This window comes from Elephas maximus, chromosome 4, assembly GCF_024166365.1.
Source record: "Elephas maximus indicus isolate mEleMax1 chromosome 4, mEleMax1 primary haplotype, whole genome shotgun sequence".
Taxonomy (NCBI): Eukaryota; Metazoa; Chordata; class Mammalia; order Proboscidea; family Elephantidae; genus Elephas; species Elephas maximus.
In genome coordinates, this window is record NC_064822.1 from 94,620,755 (window position 1) to 94,643,343 (window position 22,589).

The 22,589-nt window shown below is 37.8% G+C and overlaps 1 protein-coding gene across 5 annotated transcripts in view; it reads left to right on the top strand.

The window, feature by feature from the left end:
* The first annotated feature begins 519 nt into the window (after positions 1–519).
* The window catches only part of LRRK2 (leucine rich repeat kinase 2), a 158,551-nt gene continuing 136,481 nt past the window's right edge, over positions 520–22,589 (top strand). For 4 of the 5 annotated variants that reach the window (XM_049882826.1, XM_049882827.1, XM_049882829.1 and 1 more), the window contains exons 1-7: positions 520–1,282; positions 1,541–1,626; positions 6,995–7,104; positions 9,907–9,995; positions 12,245–12,379; positions 16,285–16,419; positions 20,241–20,372. In XM_049882826.1, coding sequence (XP_049738783.1) covers positions 1,129–1,282; positions 1,541–1,626; positions 6,995–7,104; positions 9,907–9,995; positions 12,245–12,379; positions 16,285–16,419; positions 20,241–20,372 — 841 coding nt within the window. In that variant the 5' untranslated portion in view covers positions 520–1,128. Of the gene's footprint in view, positions 1,283–1,539; positions 1,627–5,322; positions 5,445–6,994; positions 7,105–9,906; positions 9,996–12,244; positions 12,380–16,284; positions 16,420–20,240; positions 20,373–22,589 lie in introns of those variants that run through there. The other variant, XM_049882828.1, reaches the window with a different exon arrangement.

Below are 22,589 nucleotides of genomic sequence, written 5' to 3' on the forward strand. Positions count from 1 at the left end.
ATTTCATTTACCCTGTCTTTCTCTTCAGTTTTAATAGTACAGAGAATTGATTACTTTTGGCATGTCCACTATCAGGAATCTTCCTAGTGCAAACACAAAATTTCAAGGTATTTTTAGTGGCCTTTTGGAGCCCTGGCAGCGCAGTGGTTACGAGTTTGGCTGCTAACCAAAATGTCAGCAGTTGGAACCCACCATCCGCTCCTTGGAAACCCTATGGGGCGGTTCTACTGTGTCCTATAGGGTCGCTATGACTCAGAATGGATTTCAAGGCAATGGGTTTGGTGTTTTTTTTTTTTTTTTGGTTTGGCAACCAGATTTTCAAATAACAGAAAAAGCACCTTTTATCTCCACGCACAACAATCACAAAAAAAGAATTTAGCTAGGCAAATTTTGACTGCTAACATCTCCATCCTTGCGGAGAAATTAATGCATCTCCCTGTAGGTGGAACCCTAAAGAGAATGTTGCCCTAAAAGGGGCCGACTGGGCGGTGTCCTCTTTTCCCAAAGCCCTGATTTCTATTCTCAGATCTGGAAATAGGCGGCTTTCATTTTCCTCTTCTGAGATCCCACTTTCCGTGGGCCCAAAGGAGCCCGGGTTGGCCGGTCTGGGACCGTAACCTGCCGGCTGCAGGCTGTAAGCCTCCTCCCCACCGCTGCAGGACTCCGGGTCTGGGGCACTTGGCGGACTCCGCTGAGTCAGTTTCTTCCTGCGCGACTCCCTTGCTGCACTGCCTCGGCGAGTGGGATCAGATCGGGCCAAGGAGGCGGCGCCCGCCCGGGGGTTCCCAGCGCAGTGGGCTCCGGGGCCACAGTCGTCTGGCCGGCCCCCCCTGGAGCCCCGCCTCGGCAGCCGTGCCACGGTTCAGCTTTCTACCAGCCTCTCGCAGGCCACCGAGCTCATTTTTGGGGCCTGGGCGGCGGAGGAGGAAGGCTCGAGGAGAGGGAGGGGAGCGCAGGGCGTGGAGACGCCGCCTTTCTCATAAACAGGCCGGAGCGGGTGCCCATGGGGCGTACGGGCTGCCAGCAGTGAGCTGTACTTGCCCGGAACAGTGGCCTAAGCCCCAGCCCCTTGTCTGAGCAGCGGGCCTCCTTGCCCGGAGGGGCAGCGGATACACAGCAGGGGCCATCATGGCCAGTGGCAGCTGTCAGGGGTGCGAGGAGGAGGACGAGGAAACTCTGAAGAAGTTAATAGTCAGGCTGAACAATGTCCAGGAAGGAAAACAGATTGAGACGCTGGTCCAAATCCTGGAGGATATTTTGGTGTTGACGTACGCCGACCACGGTAATCACTAGGGAATGATTCCCTCCACCCTCACCCCTTTTTGCAAACTTTCTCCCTTGCCCTTTGGAGCTGCTCAGTCCAGGACTCCTGAGAAGCCTCAAACTCCCTACTCCTTTCCTTAAAGCGGAAAGGAGCTGAGAATTCCAGGAAGATCTTGAGCTCACCTCGTATTTGCTTCCCCCCCTTTTTGGGACATTAAAGGGCTGCTGTGAATTGTGACTGACTTTGCTTCTTTCCCCTCACCCCCTTCTTTTCCAGCCTCCAAGTTATTTCAAGGCAAAAATATCCACGTGCCTCTGTTGATCGTCCTGGACTCCTACATAAGAGTCGCGGGTGTGCAGCAGGTAAGGAGCTGCTTTCATTCTGCCCTTTCGCCCTTTCTTTTTGGAAAGCGATGTTTTTCTGTCAAAGTTATATACCTGGAGTTCCTGGTTATTTCTGAGATTTGGCTTGATGAACCTCTGACAGTGATTTTAAGATGAGAGTATTGTCAAATCTTTATCTAATGTTAACTGTGTAAAAGTGCTTGCCCGGAGTTCCAAGAATGTCATTAAAAGGTAACTTAATAAAACTGACTGGCAGAACGTGGTTGGGGGCTGGGGAGAATAGTAATGGGTTGAGGTACTCTGTTACTGGCTAGATGAGTTTCAGGGTGTTTAGACTGAATTATTCTTAGGATTTTCCCAGTGCAGAGCTATGTCCTAGATTTGACACCATTGCCAATAGTTTGGGAAAGGGGAATAATTAACAGTAATAAAACACAATTAAGTAACTGGCAAATTCTCATAGGTTTCAGAGATTTTTAAAAAAATTTTAGTTTGAAGACAGTGAAGTACCTAGCCTTTTTAAAGTTTGCCTTGTGTCTAATGAAAGTGATGTTTTAGGATTCCCCTATATGTTTATTTTTTGTGTTCCCATGTAAACTGAATATAAAACTGAAATTTTTAGAATCGGTGTCATAGGAAACTCAAAAAATCGAGTTAGTATATCTTAGGTATATTAAAAAGTGAAACCTAAGATGGTAAGTAAGAATGATTTACGGTAAAAACAAATTTCTGACTAAGGTGATAACTTCCTTTTGAGATTTGGGGAACTGAAATGAGCTTTGTCATCTGTAAAGTCCTGATGGAAAATAAAATTAAACTTTGAATTCTGTGGAGGTGTAGACAGAAAGCCAGTATTTCTTCCTGTCTAATTGAGATGCCACACAGGGGTAAGAATTCTCTCTCTCTGTCATTGTGTTTATGTATCTTTGTCTCTATCTCTATATCAGCTATGTCTGATACTAAGTATCTAACTTCTTTTATATAAGCACATTCATATCTGGGATAAATGGTTTCTTTTATTTTTCTTCAACTATGAAATGTTTTCCATCTGACTATTGATTTCCTGGCTACTATTAAACAAAACCAAGAAAAGCTAGAGGCATGATAAGGATGCTTGCTCTTTTTAGCACTCGAGGTCTGAATTTGCCCATGGAACATGAATCACATTTTAGGCACTGGTCCACCGTGTTTGCTGCTCTCCACCCACCTACCCCCATTTCCCTCGCCTCCATGTTCATGTGACTGGTTCTGGCAGCCTCCATTCCTGGACTCTGCCTGGCAGAGTCACCTTGCTCAGTACCACTCAGGACAATGGGATCCTAGGTGGGCTTTGGTCTACAGAGTCCAGAGCAAGCCATGATAGGCTTGAGACCCCAAGGGAACCTGAACATACTTCCCATCTGATTCTTCTTCACTTTAGAAACTGCCCAAACCTGAGTCACACTATTCTGTAGTAGCTATGAGTATCACTCAATATTCTGGCCCAGTAGGTACTAGAGACAAAATATGGAGGGAAGTAAGGAATTGTCTTCTGATTTGATAATTTAATGGAATAGAATTATTAATTATAGCACCATCTAAGCCTGCAAAGGGCATTGTATATATTATATCATTTGATACCATTGCCTGTTCAGAAATCTCACTGGATAATTTCCTCTCATAAAAGCTCAGCAAGAGGAAATGGCTTATTTGGGATCACCCAGCTAGTAGCAGAGCCAAGACTTTAACTCAAGTCTTCTCGTAACTTTGAAGCCTCTTCCGTCATACTGTCCACGGCTTCTGAATATCACAGACTTTTCATGTAAGCAAGTACAAAAGCACAATGTTTTGGTACAACCACTGTGGCCATACTAGGCACAGAAACATTGTAATTTTTGATTCACATCACTCTTATCAAAGGGATGTAGAAACAGGTCTCTCTACTGACATTTTGATACTGCACTTAAAGGGAAGAACTTTTTTTTTTTATAAATTTCTTCTCATTGGCTAGTGTAATTATTATTTTTTATGTTGAATTGTTTAGAAGTGCTAAATTAAAAGCTCTTAATGATGAACCACCATTCATCTGTCAGTTCGTTGTACTGTGGTGGCTTGCATGTTGCTGTAATGCCGGACACTGTACCACTGGTATTTCAAATACTAGCGATGTCACCCATGGTGGACAAGTGTCAGAGGAGCTTCCAGACTGAGAAAGACTAGGAAGAAGAATCTGGCGATCTACTCCTAAAAAAAAAACTAAAAAAAAAAAAAAAAAACAGCTAGTGAAAACATTACGTATATACTATCACTATGAGTCAGAAGTTCAATGATGAACTAAAGGCGTTATGGTAAATGCGCTTTAAAAAAAAAAAAAGACTTTCAGAAGTCATTTATCATGATACTCCAGACTCTGAATTTGTATTTTTGAGGCCTTTTCATGTTTTATTAATGCAATTTAATAAATGACAATCTTTAGAGAATTGACAGGCTAGCTGCCTTGTAATTTTCTTTTCCTGGCAGCCATCTGATCATTTTAACTTATTGTCTGTGCTTCTCAATTTTATGTTTTCTTTATCCACACAGTTTCAAGTTTTAGAGAAGGGGAGCAAAATAAATGAAAATGACTAAAGTTATCTTTAATGCTAAAATCTTTCCCAGTGTATACTAATTAGATGCTTGAATTTACAGAATAATTATAATAAAGTGAAACTACCAATTCAATTGTATTGTAACTGTGTAGGATGGAAACCTCTTTTTGAAAGATAAGCTCTTAATTGAAGACTAATGGATCAATTATTACCTCTGCTTTGCTGCCAGAGATTGTTTAATCGTAGAAGCTCCACATAGTGACTGAAAGCTCAGTTGTCTGAACCTTTTTGCAAAGCAATTACTGATGCTGCTGCTTCACGAAACAAAAACAAAAACAGATTTTCTCCCTAAGTCAGCCATGCAGGTTGAGATGAGTTTAGCATCCAGTGTGATTTTTGTCCCCAGAAGCTGTTTAGAATGTCATTTTTCTTAAACTCTTGGGGAAAAAAAAATCTCAGTGTATTTTATGAAAGCACCAGAATAGTCAGTTTCTATGACAGCTGGATTGCCAATGCCTGTTCAGCTTAACTGAAGGAGGATGTCTTAGTTAAATATAAGGTAAAAATAGGTGTCAGATGTTGACTTTTCAAGCAATTTGAAATTATTTAAAAGGAAACCGTGACAAAGTAAAGCAATTCATGCACGATATGGAAAAGATGCAGAAATAATATTCTGTTGAGATCTCACGTAATCTTTTTTTATCTTGGTAAAATGTCCCTTGCTTACTTTTTGTTTACTCCCATAAGCAAGTAAAGAACTTATAGGGCTCTAGGTGCCACTATTCCTTATTGAATGCACATAAATTCTTCCTCTTGTCATTCAGCTCTCTGTGTCCCTCCAACACCACTTATGCATTCAGTCTTGTCTGGCAATAGTCCTCCCACGCCACCACCCGTAGCAGTCCTTGAAAATTTAATACCTCACTCTGCTCCTAGTTATCAATTTTGTTGTTAGGTGTTGTTGAGTTGGTTCTGACTCAGCAACCCCGTGGACAACAGAATGAAACGTTGCCTCGTCTTGTACCATCCTCAGAATCGTTGCTATGTTTGAGCCCATTGTTGCAGCCACTGTGTCAATCCATCTCGTTGAGGGTCTTCTTCTTTTTCACTGACCCTCTAACTCACCAAGCATGATGTCCTTCTTCAGGGACTGGTCGCTCCTGATAATATGTCCAAAGTACATGGGATGAAGTCTCGCCATCCTCACTTCTAAGGAACATTCTGGCTGTTCTTCTAGGACAGATTTGTTCATTCTTCTGGCAACCCATGGTATATTTAATATTCTTCACCTGTACCATAATTCAAATGCATCACTTCTTCTTCAGTCTTCCTTATTCATTGTCCAGCTTGCACATGCTTATGAAGGCAAATGAAAATCAATTTTAGTAGGTTCAATTTCTATACTTTCTAAGACCAAATTTGTAATTTAAATTTATAATTCTTTTGAAATTTGACTCAAATCTACTTCTTCCATATTAAATCGTTCTCTGAGTAATTCTAGCTCACAATGAATACCATTTTCAGGATTTATATCGTGTTGGTACTTATTGTGCATCTCACACTTAGACACATCTTCATTAATTTCTAGATACTATATATATGCATTTTCTGTTTTTATTTGTTCCTGGCCATATCAAGTACAGTTCTATAAGGTAATAGAAAGAATTGAAGATTCTTTAAATTTAGAGAAGAATATACAGTAGACGGAGTGGGTTAACATTTATCTCCATTTCCCCTCCCCCCTGTTGGTGGAGACCAACTCATTCAAATTGCCATCAAATGTAAATGGACCAAAAATATAAAAAAAAAGGCATTAATAAGATCATTATTTTTTTGAGAATGTAAAAGAGACAAGGGACGTTTGTAATCAACTCTAGACCTCATCAGCTCATATTTATATGTTCTAAAGAAATCTAAAGGGGGCCACTGAGGGATTCCACCTCCTGTCTATATTGTAGTCCATTAATCATTGGACTTAAGACTTTGGTGTTTCAGTGGTAGAAATCTCACCTTCCATGCAGGAGACCCAGATCTGATTCTTGGCAAATATACTTCATGAGCAGCCACTACCAGTTTGTCAGTGGAGGCTTGGGTGTTGCTATGACGCTGATGCTGAGCAGGTTTTAGTGGAGCTTCCAGACTAAGATGGACTAGGAAGAAAGGTCTCACAACCACCTTCCAAAAAATCAGCCACCGAATACTCTGTGTGTCACAATGGTCCAATCTGGGACACCATGATTCAGGGGCAACTTGATGACAGTTAACAACAACAATCATTCTTTTGCCACAGTTAGTCTAGCTCTATTACTAGAGGAAGTCATTCCTGATAATAACTTACACTTTCACCACTAATATCTCCAACTTCCCCTAACCTTCCATTCCAAGCCACTTCATTTTTTCCTATAATTAAAATTGTAACTATTTAGAAGAAATTCTGTCAGATAGCTATGACTTAAAAAGTACTAAGGTTGATTATAACCGTTATTACACTTAATAACCTTGGCAAGTCCCCTAAAACTGTTTTTTGTTATGTAGTTTTTATCTAGACAATAGGCATATCTGTTTGCTTCATGATTCAGAAATGTTGTAATATTTTTGTATGATCTTTTGGTATTTTTTTTTAGTCAGATACTTTCTAAGTATATGGCTTGCTTTGTTTCTAAGTAGATATTCTATGTTATAGTTTTGTTTTAAAATAATCATTTAAAAATGTTGTGGTCACAGATTTCACTAACAATGAAGAGATTCTTGTTTGACTGAATATATGCCATTAGCATATTAAAATCCTTTAAAAGATGTGAATATTGTCTTTATCTTAGGTGGGTTGGTCACTTCTATGCAAGTTAATAGAAATCTCTCCAGCTACAATGCAGAACTTAATGGGACCCCAGGATATTGGACATGATTGGGAAGTCCTTGGTGTTCACCAGTAAGTATGATGGATGTGTAAGAATAAATTACATTGACTGTTTATCTAGGAATGTCACAGCATTTCCCTCGATACATTATATTTGCAATACAAAGTGAACCTGGTAAAAACCTTTAAAATACAGTTTTTTTTTCCCCTGAACCAATGATTTACATTTAAACTCTGAAGTAAGCCACGTAATTGAATTACCAAAACTACCATTTGATGTAAAAGGGAAGGTGCTGTTACTTTAATACAGAATAGAACATAGAAAGGGAGCCAAAAAAATTCTGTTAGGTAATCATATTAATTACTTATTCAGGATTTAAATATTTTTCCCCTAAATCTAAGGTTAAAATTATTACTAACAGGAAGAAAAGTTATTATTGTAGTTTTTTGGAAAAAAATCCAAGTATACAATTGGTTAAGGTATCAATTTTTGATGACTACTTATAAATTCAGACCAAGGAGATTTTTTTTTTAAATAGTAGAACCAATAGATACAAAACCACTGTTCTACCAAGAATATGGGGACTGAAAAGTTAGTTCTGTATGTAGGAATTTAAAACTTTGTGATTTACTGCCTTTTAATAGTACATTTATGTATATTCATACATACATATTTAGAAATTTTAAACTACAGCTTTCAAAAAGAAGAAAAAAGGGGAAGTTACCTTTCAGCAGATCTGCAGTTAAATCTTGATAGTTGTTTTACCAGCTCTGTTTTTGTAGTTTGCAACAGAATGACTTCTAAATGAGACAATTTCAGTAAAAAATAATTAATTAAGAAAAGTTTTTCTGGGAAAATTCTTTTTGAATAACTTTGTTTCTTAACATTTTAAAAAATTTCTCTGTCATTAACTTAAGTGTTCCTTATACCTAATGTGACTTTCCTCTACCACAGTGATGGAAATTGTGAACATATGTTGCTTCCGATGGTACTTTGCTTGTGAAGTACATATACTACATACCAAAAACCCACTGCCGTCAAGTTGATTCCGACTCATACCAAGTCCATAGGGTTTCTGAGGTGATAAATCTCTACAGAAGCAGGCTGCCATGTCTTTCTTCCACAGAGCCAGTGGTGGTTTCAAACTGCCAAGCTTTCGGTTAGCAGTCCATCTCTTTGACCACTGCATCACCAGGGCTCCTTATATATGCTATATACAAGAAAAAAGCGTGCTTACAATTAATGTGTGTTGTCATCACCAAACTAATCCCTGAAATTCTATAAGTCAGTTCTAAAGAACAGTATTTAGTAAACAATTACCCCAAATTACATCTGTAATTAGCAATTGTAACTTAAATATCCCTTGGTGTGGTCGAGAATTTCTAAGATTCCCCAATGCTTAGCTAATCTATAACCTTAAGAAGTGGTGGAAAACTGACCTAGTTATATCTTGGTAGAAATCATTCTTTCAAATTAAATTACATAAACATTTCTACAAGTAGATTCATTCATTCATTCATTCTCTCTTCATCAAATATTTATTATGCCTCTACTCTATACAAGAAGAGAGAAAGACTGGCATAGAGAGACCTTTCTATGCCGGAAAAGCCCCTGGGTGGTGCAAACGGTTTACTGGACCATTAACCTGAAGGTTGGCAGTTCGAACGCACCAAGTGGCACTGTAGAACAAAGGCCTGGCAATCTGCTTCCATAAAAACTGCAGCCAAGAAAACCCTGTGGGGCAGTTCTACTCTGTAACACGTGGATCGTATGAGCCAGAATTGACTTGATAACGAGTCTTTTTCTGTGCCAGAAGCAAGAAGCTTGTGAACAAGATTGTCATACCTCTTCAGTGGTGGAGCATATCAGGTCATTTCCAGAAAAAAAAAATTATTTTAAAACAAATCGCATTTCCCCCCAAAGGCTCATACTATTGTTGTTTGCCATTGAGTCGATTCCATCTCATGGGGTAGAACTACCTGACAAGGGTTCCTGGGCTGTGATCTTTATGGGAGCAGATCGCCAGATCTTTTCTCCCTGGGAGCTGCTTGTGGGTTCAAACAGCCGACCTTTTGATTAGCAGACCAGTACTTTAACAATTGTGCCACCAGGGCTCCTACTACTAAATCTTCTGCGGTGATGAAGTCAAGAATAGTGTGAATGGTGGATTGTGGAGTGGCAGGAGCAGAGTAAGTAGGAGAAAAGTTGATGGAGAGTCCAAGGAAGGGGGTTGTTTAGTGTTTCCCTGGCCAAATGCCGTGGGGCAAGTTTCTTGAATGTAAGTGCAGCTTGGAAGCCTCAGGGCTGTTTTCTCCCAGCAGTATAAAGCCAATTGATAACTCAGGGATTAAAATCTTATGAATTTGAACTGACTGATTACTCTTGATATACTGGGCTCATTTTCTAATATAAAATATTATCAATTTCTATTTCAAAAGAGGTTATGCTAATTTAAATATTCAAATGGATTCTTAATTTACACATGCAAACTAACGTCTTTATTACATCTCTGTATTTTAATACATCAACATGTATAACATAATTTTTAAGTTTACATCACATAAAAATGAGCTTGCTCTCTTGATGTATATAATTTCTTATGATTATTTTAGACATAATAATTGAACTTGGAGATTTAGGGGAAAATAAACAGTACTTATAACTTTTTTATTGAGACTCATAATAGTTCTTTGTTAATTTTCCTAAGCCTGGTTTAGGTTTAGAGGAACAAAAATAAACAAATAAATACATGAGCTTAACTATGAGGATTTAAATATAATGATACTAATAAAAATAAGTGAGAAAAAACAAAATTTAAATAAGGAAACCTCAGAATATATTTAACTCATGTCTATTTCTTTTTTTAACTCTAGATTGATTCTTAAAATGTTAACAGTTCACAATACCAATGTAAACCTGTCAATAGTTGGACTGAAGGCCTTAGATCTCCTCCTAACTTCAGGTAATGTACACACATACATATTTTCTAATGTTGACTCAAATTAAAAAAATTAATTGAAACCATTTACTAGATGTGTTTTAACATTTTTTAAAGATCATAACATAATAGAACCTAGCTTGATGATTTCTAAAATTCTATTTGCATCTTTTCTCCTTATCTCTTATCTGTATACTTTTGCTCTCAGAAAATCCCATTCAATATCTTGGCTTTAAACATCACTCTATATCTTTCTCCCAAATCTGTACTGATAGCCCCAGCTTTTTCCCCCAAATCTGGTCTCACATCTCACATTCTCACTAGCTTGTTGGCTATTCATGCCCTCATCATTACATCTTTCCCATGTATGTCTCTGTTTTCTATATTTCCTAGGGTATGATATAATAGTGATATTTTGAAAGTATATGTCATTTCTTCTTGAGTGTTTACTATTTGTGAGGCACAGTAAAATGGTTCACATGGTTTATAAAACCTAATCTCCCAAACAGTCCTTGAGATAGGTATTCCATCTTTGTTCGCTATGAGAGGAACACTGAAGCATAGAGAGGTTGCTTTGGCCAGTTCAAGTAATTTACATTTAAATTTAAATAGCTACATATAACTAGAGGCTACTGAACTGGACTACATAGGTAGAAAACCAAACCAAACCCGCTGCCGTCGAGTCAATTCCAACTCATAGCGATCCTATAGGACGGAGTACAATGGCCCCATACGGTTTCCAAGGAGTGGCTGGTGGATTCCCACTATCAGCCTTTTTTGGTTAGCAGCCATAGCTCTTAACCACTAAGCCACCAAGGTTTCCATAAATAGATAGAGAGATTTAAAAAAGAAAAATTTTTTTAAAGAAATATTTGCAATTTAATGAGAAAAGTAGTATAACATGGATATGAATAAAACCATCATGGGAAGATAGAGGAGAGTGCAGCTAAATTCACCTGTAGGATTTGGGCATAGACATGAGCTGCCTAAATTGTAATCTGGTGCTTCCCCTTATTACTTGTTTAACCATTTGGGTTACTTACCCTTTCTGTGCCTCAGTTTTCTCATCTCCAAAATGAGATTAGTAAAAAGTGCTTCAAGCAGTGTTGGCACATGTTAGTGCTATAAAAGGGCTTACTAATACTACCACTCCTATTCCGGTACTGTTGTATTTATTGCTAGAATAGGTGCAATTTGTGTGCATTCTTTAATTATGGTAGGAGTACGTTTGATGTAGAAAAGACAAGGGCATTGAGGTAGAGGAGACAGCTAGTGCAAGTACAAAGGGATATCAAAGAGTTTAGTGATGAGCAATGAGTTTAGCATGATTGAAGTTGAAGTAATTGTGAAAGGATATGAAAAAAAAAAGCAAACTCATTGCCATCAAGTTGATTCTGACTCATAGAGACCCTACTGGACAGAGTAGAACTGCCCCATAGGTTTTCCAAGGAGCCAATGGTGAATTTGAATTGCTGACCTTTTGGTTAGCAGCCACAGCTCTGAACCACTGGGCCAGCGGGGCTCCAGAAAGGATATGAGGCTGATAAAATACACGTTGTCAGTTTGTGAAAGGTCTTGTCATACCAATGAGTTTGAGAGGGCCTTAGAAAATTTCAGGAATGGAGCTGCAGGATCACATTTGTGTTTTAGAAATACAATGCAGGGGATGAACTAGTTAGGTAGACGTTTAGGCTAAGCAGAGCATTTAAGCACTTGTTATAGAATTCCAGGTGAGAGATGATAAGGTCCTGAACACAATGGGAGTGGAGAGACATCAAAAGGAGTTTTTGAGCAGTTTAAAACGTAGATGTGAAGAACTTGGTAATGAGTTGATTTGTTGGTTAGGCCGAGGATGAGAAGAGAGGGAGGGCGGAAGATGTAGGATAGAAGATGGAAGAGATGGTATTTCCTCTCGGGTAAATATTTGATGATGTTATCATTGACTAAAATAAAGAACAAGAGTAGGCTAGGTTTAGGGTACCCATGGGACATTCAGATGGTGTTCTCTAAAAGGCAGATAGAAATGTTTCAGGAATTTAGGGTGAGAGACCTAGGCTAGAGATATTGACTGGAAATCATGGAATTATAGTAAAGTGAACTGGGAATTTATGTTATTTAGAAAGATTGCTAGCTTGATAGATTGAACAACTGGAGGCAATTAAGAGGTTTATGAAAAAGAAAATCAATAAACCATTCATGATTCACATATAAAACTTAACACATTAAATGTTAAATCAGCTATTTACTTACGTCACCTGTTCCCTTCAAAATAGGTAAAATCACTTTGCTGATATTGGATGAAGAAAATGATGTTTTCTTGTTAATTTTTGATGCCATGCGCATGTTTCCAGCCAATGACGAAGTCCAGAAACTTGGATGCAAGGCTTTACATGTGCTCTTTGAGAGAGGTATTTAAAAATTTGAGATTCTTTGTTTTGAAATTTATATAAGAAAAAAAGGCCTATAATAGGGAAAATAGAATATAATTATGATAATAGGATGGAATTTATAAAATTGTACTGTTTAATAAGAAATAGTTGTCTTCAAAGGTAGTTAATAGGGTTAATTCAGAAATGTTGCTCGTTTTTGGTAAAGAGAATTTCGTTCATGAGTTATAAATCATGTAATTGTAGTAGATACTCTTCCATTGCTTACCAAGGCATAAGGTTCACTTTCCAAATTAGATAAGTGGGAGGTAAGAAAGAAAAAATAAAACTGTGAAGCCAGCATAGGTTAAATTTGGGTTTATGGTGTTGAGTCATCACCAGAGATTTTAGAAATTGCTAAAGGCTCTGTAATTGTAGGTTGGTTGGAACCTTTGTTTAGTCCTTCCACTGTGACGTGATGAGGAAGTTGAGACTCAGAGAGGGGAAGTGAGCAACCTGCCCAATGGTACATAGCTAGTTACAGTACAGTTCAGTTACCACTGTCTTTTGAGAGCCCCTTTTGTGTCATTATAAGAGCTAATTGTGCTACAGGTTTAGGATAAAAATTGCTTATGGGGGCCTTGTGTCTCTATCAGCTACTACTCTAGTTTGTGACAGTACCAGGAATAGAATGTTGTTGTTAGTTGCCACTGAGCCAGCTCAGACTCATAGTTACCTAATGTACAACAGAAGGAAACGTTGCCCAGTCCTTTGCCATCTTCATGATCTTTGACATGGTTGAGGAATAGGATAGATGACCTTATAAAGTTTCAATCCTTGTCTTATTCTAGAAAGACTTTAAATAGTTTATGTCATTGTTGTTATTAGGTGCCCTCAACTTGATTTCCACTAAATAGTGACCCCATGTAACAGAATAGAACTGCCTCATAAGGATTTTCTAGGCTATAATCTTTATGGGAGCAAACCTCCAGTTCTTTCTCCTAATCTTTCTGCTAACCTTTTGGTTAGCAACCAAGTGCTTAACTTTTGTACCATCAGCGTTCCTTAAAGAGCTTATAGAGAGTTACAATATATTCAGGAAAAGATGGATAAGGAAATGAGTGAAGGGAAAATAATATAAAGCTAAGCTAAATTTGCTACTTAAGGTCTTGTATATTTGCAAAGGGGTGAACCAGAAATTTGGCTCTGAGCTCTTGTCAGGCAAAGAAATAAGTCATCATTGGTTAAAAAGTTTCTTGAGATAAAAGTAAACCTATTAAGGCAATTGGTCTCATGGAAGACTTGAGAAAATCCTCCCATGGGTTTCCCTGGATGAGATGATAAAGCACACCCATCTCACAAGGAATACAAAGTACACTTCAGTGAAATCAACTCTGTGAAGAGTCAGAACAGTGTAGACCTTGTACCCAGCTCCCTGGTGAGCGGGCTTGCTGGAGAAGAGAGTTTACTGTGAGTGAGGAATGGATGAGCTGTGTGTCCTTCAGACTATCTTTCTATAAATGTTATTTCTTGCAACAAAACTTTTGATAACCTCAAAATAGAGCTTTAAGTTCTATTTTCTGGCAGGGCCTGTCGTGTAGACCTTCTGTGTGGCAGTTTAAGGGTGAATTCTTATTTGTGGAAGAGGGGCTGAAGTCACTTTCTCACCAACATTGTGAGGACCAGTCAGGATTTGTGAAGGTGGCCCAGAGAATGTTAAAAAGAAGAATCGTATTCACTGAAAATATAACCAGTGCTTAGAGTATTATGCTAATAAATGTAGAATAGAAAAATATCTGATTTCTCCAGAAAGAGTAATTTCTCCAAGATTTAGTGGCAACTGTAAAAGTTAGTTTTCAAAATTTGAAAAGCGTGTTTGTGAAAATTGTTCCATAAAATGAGAAATTTTCATGATAGCCCTCAATTATTAGAAGAGCCTAACCCATTTTATGCTGGTATATGGACACATTGGTATGAAATTGAAAAAAAAAAAAAACAGGAGAATTAATGCAGATTATTACTTAAAAACTCACAATGAGCACTGCATTTTCTAACATTTTTGCTAATGTCATTCTCAGGCTAGATAAACCAGATTTCATGCCATGTTTTTGAGGTTTCCTACCATTAAAATGACTCCACTAGATTTCATTGGCTTGATCAAAAGACTAATTATGAGAATTATCACAATTTTTGATGTTTGATGGAAAACCATTAAAGGTGGAATATTCTAAAGTCTAATTTCTTGTCATTTGCTACAGTTCATGGCTTGTGAATTGATGCATTCGAGTTAGCTGAGCTGTTCTTCACAGTCTGTCAATAAGTCCTCCCTTTTAATTATTGTGTAATCTAGTCACTTCTAGTCCACAACCTTATGTGACTGTTCAGTTTTCTCTAAACTCTCCCAAATTAAATTGTAAATAAGTTTGTTTTTTGGAAGCCTGTTTGGTGACTAATATTTTTACATTTTAAAATATTGGGTGACTAATATAGGTCAGGAGCCCTGGGGGCACAGTGGTTAAGAGCTTGGCTGCTAACCAAAAGGGTCAGCAGTTCAAATCCACCAACTGCTCCTTGGAAACCCTATAGGACAGTTCTACTCTTTTCTATAGGGTTGCTATGAATTGGAATCGACTATGGCAATGGTTAATATAGGTGAAAAGGAGCACTGGTGGTGCAATAGTTAAGTGCTCAGCTGCTGTCTTAGTTATGTAGTGCTGCTATAACAGAAATACCTCAAGTGGGTGGCTCTAACAAACAGAAATTTATTCTCTCAGTCTAGGAAGAGAGAAGTCCAAATTCAGGGCACCAGCTCCAGGGCAAGGCTTTTTCTCTTATGGCTCTGGGGGAAGGTCCTTGTCTACAGCCTTCCCCTGGCCTAGAAGCTTCTCAGTGCAGGGACCCTGGGTCCAAAGGATGTGCTTCACTCCCAGTGCCTCTTTCTTGGTGGCATGAGGTCCCACTCCTCTCTGCTCAATTCTCTCTTTTATATCTCAAAAGAGATTGACTCAAGATACAACCTAATCTTGTAGATTGAGTCCTTCCTCATTAACATAACTACTTCTAATCCTGCCTCATTAACATCATAGAGGTTAAGATTTACAACACATAGGATAATCACAGCAGATCACAAAATGGTGGACAACCACACAATACTAGGAATCTTGGCCTAGCCAAGTTGAGACAATTCAATCCGTAACAGCTGCTAACCGAAAACTCAGCTGTTTAAACCCACCAGCTGTTCCTTGGGTGTAAGGACCTGGTGACCTGCTTCCATAAAGATTAAAAAAAAAACAACAACAAAACATTGCTGTTGAGTCAATTCCCACTCATAGCCACCCTAGAGGACAGAGTAGAACTGCCCCATAGGGCTTCCAAGGAGTGCCTATGGATTTGAACTGCCAACCTTTTGCTTAGCAGCCATAGCTCTTAACCACTATGCCACCAGAGTTTTCCCATAAAGATTATAGCCTAAGAAACCCTATGGGACAGTTCTACTCTATCCTGTAGGGTCACTATGAGTCAGAATCCACTCCATGGCACAACAACAACAAAAAATATAGGTCAAAGGAGCCCTGATGACTCAATGGTTAAATGCTCTGCTAATAACCAAAAATTTGGGAGTTTAAACCACACAGTGGCTCTGTGGGAGAAAGACCTGGTAATCTGCTTCCATAGAGATTACAGCCAAGAAAACTTATGTGGTAGTTCTGCTCTGTCGCATGGGGTAGCTATGAGTAGGAATCAACTCAACAGTATCCAACAAAATTATTTTAATGCTAATAGATTTTTTTTTCTGGCATTATAAAATTCTTAGGAAGGGCTTTTACTGAAATATATTTTTATTCATGCATATGAAAGTTTCTGTGTCTCATATCAGGAATATTTGTGAATAATTAAAATTTCATATCACTTTTAATCTTAATCAGCATTGTATCTTTGATTTTTAGTTTCGGAGGAGCAGTTGACTGAATTCATTGAGAACAAAGATTATATGATATTGTTGAGTGCATTAAAAAATTTTAAAGATGAAGAAGAAATTGTGCTTCATATACTTCATTGTTTGCATTCTCTAGCAATTCCTAGTAAGTAGCCTGTATACATGATTTCTTGTTGTATCTGAAAAGCTATAGTGTATCTCTTTCTGAGAATGTTTTGAAAATATTTTTCTTAATTTAGAAATTTGTGGTTGGTGACCCCATTCGTCTATTTATGCATTTAATTCATTTACATTTATTGAGATCCTACTGCAGCTGGGTCTGTGTTTGAGGCTGAGGAAATAGTGGGAAATCTATATATGTCCCTTGCCTTTTCAGAGCTTACACTACAGTGGGGGATGCAAATAAGTGCATAGATGATTACACTGTATTATAAAGCAGCAGTGTAAAGGGTGATGGTAGAAGTATGTAGGATTATGAGAACAGACAAAGAGTGAGGCAAGGTCTTTTAGCAGACACTTGGCCTATGAAGAGAGCTTTGGGTGGAGGGAGTGTGAGGTGAGGTGGGAGCATTCTTTGCAGTGTAAGTGTAAAGAGTCTGGAACGACAGAGAGCACAGAGAGTTTGAGAAGGTAAAAGTAGCTCAGTGAACTGTGTTTACGTGTGTGTGTGCACGTGTGCACCAGTGCATGCGTGTATGGATATGTATGTGTACATTCCCAAATGCCTGCTTCTGTTTCGATGATGGAGCCTGAGAAGGGCTTGGGAAGAGTCAGTGGATGAGGCTAGAGAAAAAAACAGATCATGAAGGTCTTCAAAAACCACAGGCAGGAGTTTACACTTTATTGTAATACTCGTTTAGCATTTTAGTGATGCTTTGAAATCTAGCCACTTTTTCACCCATGAAGTACAGTGAAAACTGTGAGAGCCAGAACTTGATGGGACTGCCTTGTTTTTCTGGGTCTCAGAAGTTTTCGCCTTTGATGGGGTTTTTCGCTTTTCAGTTGTTCTCTCTTAGTGGAAAATATTTGAATTTTCTTTGTCTGAAAGGTTTCTGCTTTACACAGCATCTTGCTTTCATGGGTTTTACTGCACAAAAAAGAAAAAAAAATCAATTTGCCGTGTATTCTATCAGTGATTGTTAATGGGCTAAAATAATACCTCAGCTTCTGTTACTTTTTTGAAGTGCACATTATACATTTGGTGTTACATGCATTACCTGTTTGGGTTTGTACACAATATACATATGCTTTAACTAGTAATATTTTCTACCAGAAGTCCCTGGATGGTGTAAATGGGTGAGCATTTGCCTACTAGCCAAAAGGTTGAGGGTTCCATCTCACCCAGAGGTGTCTTGGAAGATAGGCCTGGCAGTCTGCTTTCACAGCTTTGAAAAACTTATGGAGCAGTTTTACTCTGCACACATGGGTCACCATGAGTCAGAATCTACCTGATGGCAGTTAACAACAGAAAAATTTTAATTCTCACACTTGTGAAGTTGTTGAGAGAATTAATGAGTAAATAGTGTGAAGAACATAGAACAGTACTTGGTGTGTAATAAGTGATCTTTGACTATTGATAATTGATAATTGATAGTGTATTAGTTTTTTAGGGCTGCTGTAAAAATGTGCCATGAACTTGGTGGCTTAAAACAACGGAAATTTATTTTCTCACAGTCCTAGAGGCTAGAAGTCCCCAGGGCCATGCTCTCTCTGAAATTGGTAGGGAAGAATCCTTCCGTACCTCTTCTAGCTTTTGGTAATTGCCAACAGTTGTTGGCATTCCTTGGCTTGTAGTTGCATCACTCCAGTTTCTACCTCCATCTTCACAAGGTCTTCTCCTCTGTGTATCTTTGTCTGTCCTCTTTTTCTTAGAAGGGCACCAGTCAGATTAGGGCATACATTAATCCAGTATGACCTTATTTTAACTTGATTCCGTCTGCAAAGACCCTGTTTCCAAATAAGGTCAGATTCACAGGTACCACTGCCTAAAACTTCAACATATCTTTTTGGGGACACAATTCAACCCATAACAATGTTGCTACATAATATGTAGTTTATACGTATGTAGTCCTGGTGGCACGGTGGTTAAGAGCTTGGCTGCTGACCAAAATGTCGGCAGTTTGAATCTATCATCTGCTCTTTGGAAACCTTATGGGGCAGTTCTACTCTGTCCTGTGTGTTCCACTTTGAGTCAAAATTGAATTGATGGTGATGGGTTTGGCTATATATATATATATATACACACACTATATGCACATATGGTTTCAGTATAAGTTTTATGGGAATCTGAAGATATGAGACTTCAGTGTAGCAGGGCAAAAATTGAATACCTTTGTGAAAGAATGCCCTTAGTTCGTGATGTTTATAAAATCACATCATTTTCATACCCACAGGAAATTAAACACTTGAAAGTAGGTGGAACTGAATAATAGAGAATGGACATACAGCACTTTTAAAAATTTCTGAGTCATCCACTGCCAACAACACGAATATATTCTTCATTTTACTTTTCTTTGGCTATAGTTATTTATTTATTTTGGGTTGGCTGGTTTTGGAATTCATTGTTTTCCACCCACATCTGACATAACTCCAGTTAAAATGTGTTGACTCATAATGTGAAGGTCAAAGTAAGAAGTGCCAAAAAATAAGAAATCAAGAGTTTTAAACACTGGTTATGATTGAAAGAACTTTGCCTTTCAGTTTTAAAGGAAATCGTGTCTGCCATTCTGAATAAAACCAGGTAATTGTCTTGAAAGGCCATTTCCTTTCATTATTACAATATTGAAATTATATTTAATGTCTTAATATAACTTAAACAGTACAAATATTTTTTGGGAAAAATAAATGGTTAGGTTTGGCTATGTTGAAGGAGAAAGAAAGTTTTAGTCAATAGCTTCTTCTTCTTTAAGAATAGTCACTGTTTCATTCAGAGATAAAAATTAGTTTTCTCCATATAGATTCATGGATTCAGTCTCTTTATTCCTTAAATGCTGTTCCTAGTGAATTCTTTTCTCTTTTTTTCTCCATGTGGTTGCCACTTAATTATGTATTTTAATATTATGCCTTTCTTACCTCACTCCTCCTCACCATCCTTTTTCCTCCCTGTCTGTCTCAGACCCTTCAGGAAACTTGATTCTGCTGCCTCCTACTGCTCTTCTGTTGCCTTCCTGTAATGAACAGGAAATAGACCATATCTGATTTCAGCTCTTCTATTATGTGACAGGAAACCCTGGTGGCGTAGTAGTTAAGAGCTACGGCTGCTAACCAAAAGGTCAGCAGCTCAAATCCACCAGGCGCTGCTTGGAAACCCTGTGAGGCAGCTCTTCTCTGTCTCACAGGGTCGCTATGAGTTGGAATTGGCTCGACGGCAGCGGGTTTAAGTATTGTTTGACAGGAACCCTCCTGGTGCAGTGGTTAAGAGCAGTTCGAATCCACCAGCCGCTCCTTGGAAGCCCTATGGGGGCAGTTCTACTCTGTCCTATAAGGTTGCTATGAGTCAGAAATGATTCAATGACAACAGGTATAGTTTATGTGACATAATCTTGATTTTTCTTCTGCCAATTCAAGGAAAAGGAACAGCATAAAAGCCATTGTCCAATGGACAGCACCTCATTAGGAAACAGGGCCACAAAGTAGTTTATTTGAAAACGTATGGTCGAGGCATTTCATCTTTAGACTTACAAAATAGCGCTTTGAATTTTCCCATAATTTTGTCTTAAGCTTTTAAGCCAAGAAACAGAAACAAAGAAGTTTCCTCATAATATTAAAAATGAGTCCTAAATCTCATTACATTAGTAATGAACAACATAGTATTTTTTCATAGCTATTTGATAGAACATGATATCTAAAAGTTGAAAAATAGCAATTATGCTGCCTTGTATTTACAATCCGTAAGATGTGTTTGTATGCATATATGAAAGGAGAAAATTATTACCTTATTGATAACTATGCTTTCTTTAAATTTAGGCAATAATGTTGAAGTCCTCATGAGTGGTAATGTCAGGTGTTATAATATTGTGGTAGAAGCTATGAAAGCATTTCCTATTAATGAGAAAATCCAGGAAGTCAGTTGCTGCTTGCTTCATAGGCTTACATTAGGTAAGTTATGACTCTTGCTTAATTTATTACCACAAATCTGTGTGATGTAAGTATATATAATATATGTATGTGTATGTTGATAGATAAGTAGCTTATTGATATGTATGGCGTGGAAATATTGTGTAGTATAAAATTGTTCTGTCATGTCTTGATGGAATTTTAAAAGGAATGATGAAAAAATAGGTATTGTAAATGAAAGAAGTCTTATTTTATGAAAAGGTAATTCGATATAAATATTTTATTATTAGGGTCATATTTAAAAGAGAATTGCGTAATATTTTATCATAAAACAGAATAAGGATAATTTTTATAGAAAATACAAAGCATAATGTAAAAATAACTTTCCCCTCAACTAAAGTATTATTATATTACCAGTGATGGTGAGGCTACCTTGGGTTGCTTCCTACTCCTGCTTTACCTTCAAAGGTTAACCTTCTCCAAAATTTTGTGTTTATGAATCTTTTGCCTTCTAAAAATATTTTTACTGCATTTGAATGTCTCCTTAAGCAAAATTTTTAAAGTTTGCTTGTTTTTGCTTAATAAAAAGTAAAGTACTTATACTGAATGCTGTTTTCAGCAAAATGTTTTTTTGTTCTTTTGTTTTTACTTTGTAAGAATCATAAACATTTTTGCATTTAGCTGTATGCAGCATGGAAACCTTGGGGCATAGTGGTTAAGAGCTACAGCTGCTGACCAAAACGTCAGCAGTTCAAATCCACCAGGCGCTCCTTGGAAACTCTATGTGGCAGTTCTACTCTGTCCCATGGGATCACTATCAGTTGGAATTGACTCGATGGCAACGGATTTGTGTGTGGTATTATATTATTTGAATACACCACAATTTATTTATCCATTCTCCTATCCATGAACATTTGGGCTTATTTTAGTTTTAAGCCACTACCAATTATGTTGCTATGGACATAAAAATGAGAGTGAATCTCTCTCCAAATATTTCTTTGCCATTGGTGCTTCCTCTGTTGTGAAATGCCTGATCTGTCTTATATCTACTTTTTCATGGAAGAGTCTGTCTTTTAAAATTAGTTGATATATTCTAGATGATAATGGTTTGGCGGTTGGTTAAATGTATTGAAAATATCTTTTTTTGATATGTGGCCTTTTCACTGTCTGTATGGTAGCTTTTATAATGAAATCAAATTTAATAATCAGTTGCTTTGCGATTTACCCTTTTTTATGTATCTTGTTTAAGAAATCTTTCCTTTCCCCAAGGTTGTAAATATATTCTTGTATATTTTATCACAAAAGCCTTCCCTTTCTCAATTAAGCATTTAAACTTTTTAATTTGTCTGAAATTGTTCATTGTAAAAGGGGAAATCATTTCAGCTACTTTTATTTTATTTTACATTTCCAGTATGGAGAGCTAGTCACCATCATAGCACAATTTAGTGAATGCTTTACCTCTAACTCTTTCATATATCAGGTTTACACACACACACACACACAATCTGTTTTAGTTCTTGCTGTTCCATTGCATTGGTAAATTTGTCTGGCTCAGTATTATACTGTTTCAATTCCTGTAGCTCTGTAGGTCCTGACATTTGAAAAGCTAGTAGATCAAGTCACCATACATTCTTCTTCTTCAGGTACATCTTAGCTATTCTTGGGTCTTTACTGTTGTTAGGTGCCAGTTCCAATTCATAGCAACCCTATATAGACCCTATATACCACAGAACAAAAAACTGCCCAGTCCAATGCCATTCTCACAATTGTTTATGCTTAAGCATGTTGTTGCAGCCACTGTGTCAATCTATCTCCTTGAGGATCTTCCTCTTTTTTGCTGTCTGCTTTACCAAGCATGATGTCCGTCTTCAGGGGCTGGTCCCCCCTGAAAACATGTCCAAGCCATGTTAGACGAAGTCTCGCCATCCTTGCTTCTAAGGATCATCCTGGCTGTACTTCTTCCAAGACAGATTTGTTCATTCTTTTGGCAGTCCATGGTATATTTAATATTCTTTATCAACATCATAATTCAAAGGCATCAGTTCTTTGGTCTTCCTTATTCATTGTCCAGCTTTCACATGCATACGAGATGATTGAAAACACCATGAATTTAGTCAGGTGCACCTTAGTCCTTAAAGTGGCATCTTTGCTTTTTAACACTTTAAAGAGGACTTTTGCAGCAGATTTGCCTAATGCAATGCGTCATTTGATTTCTCAACTGCTGCTTCCGTGGACATTGATTGTGAATCAAAGAACGAT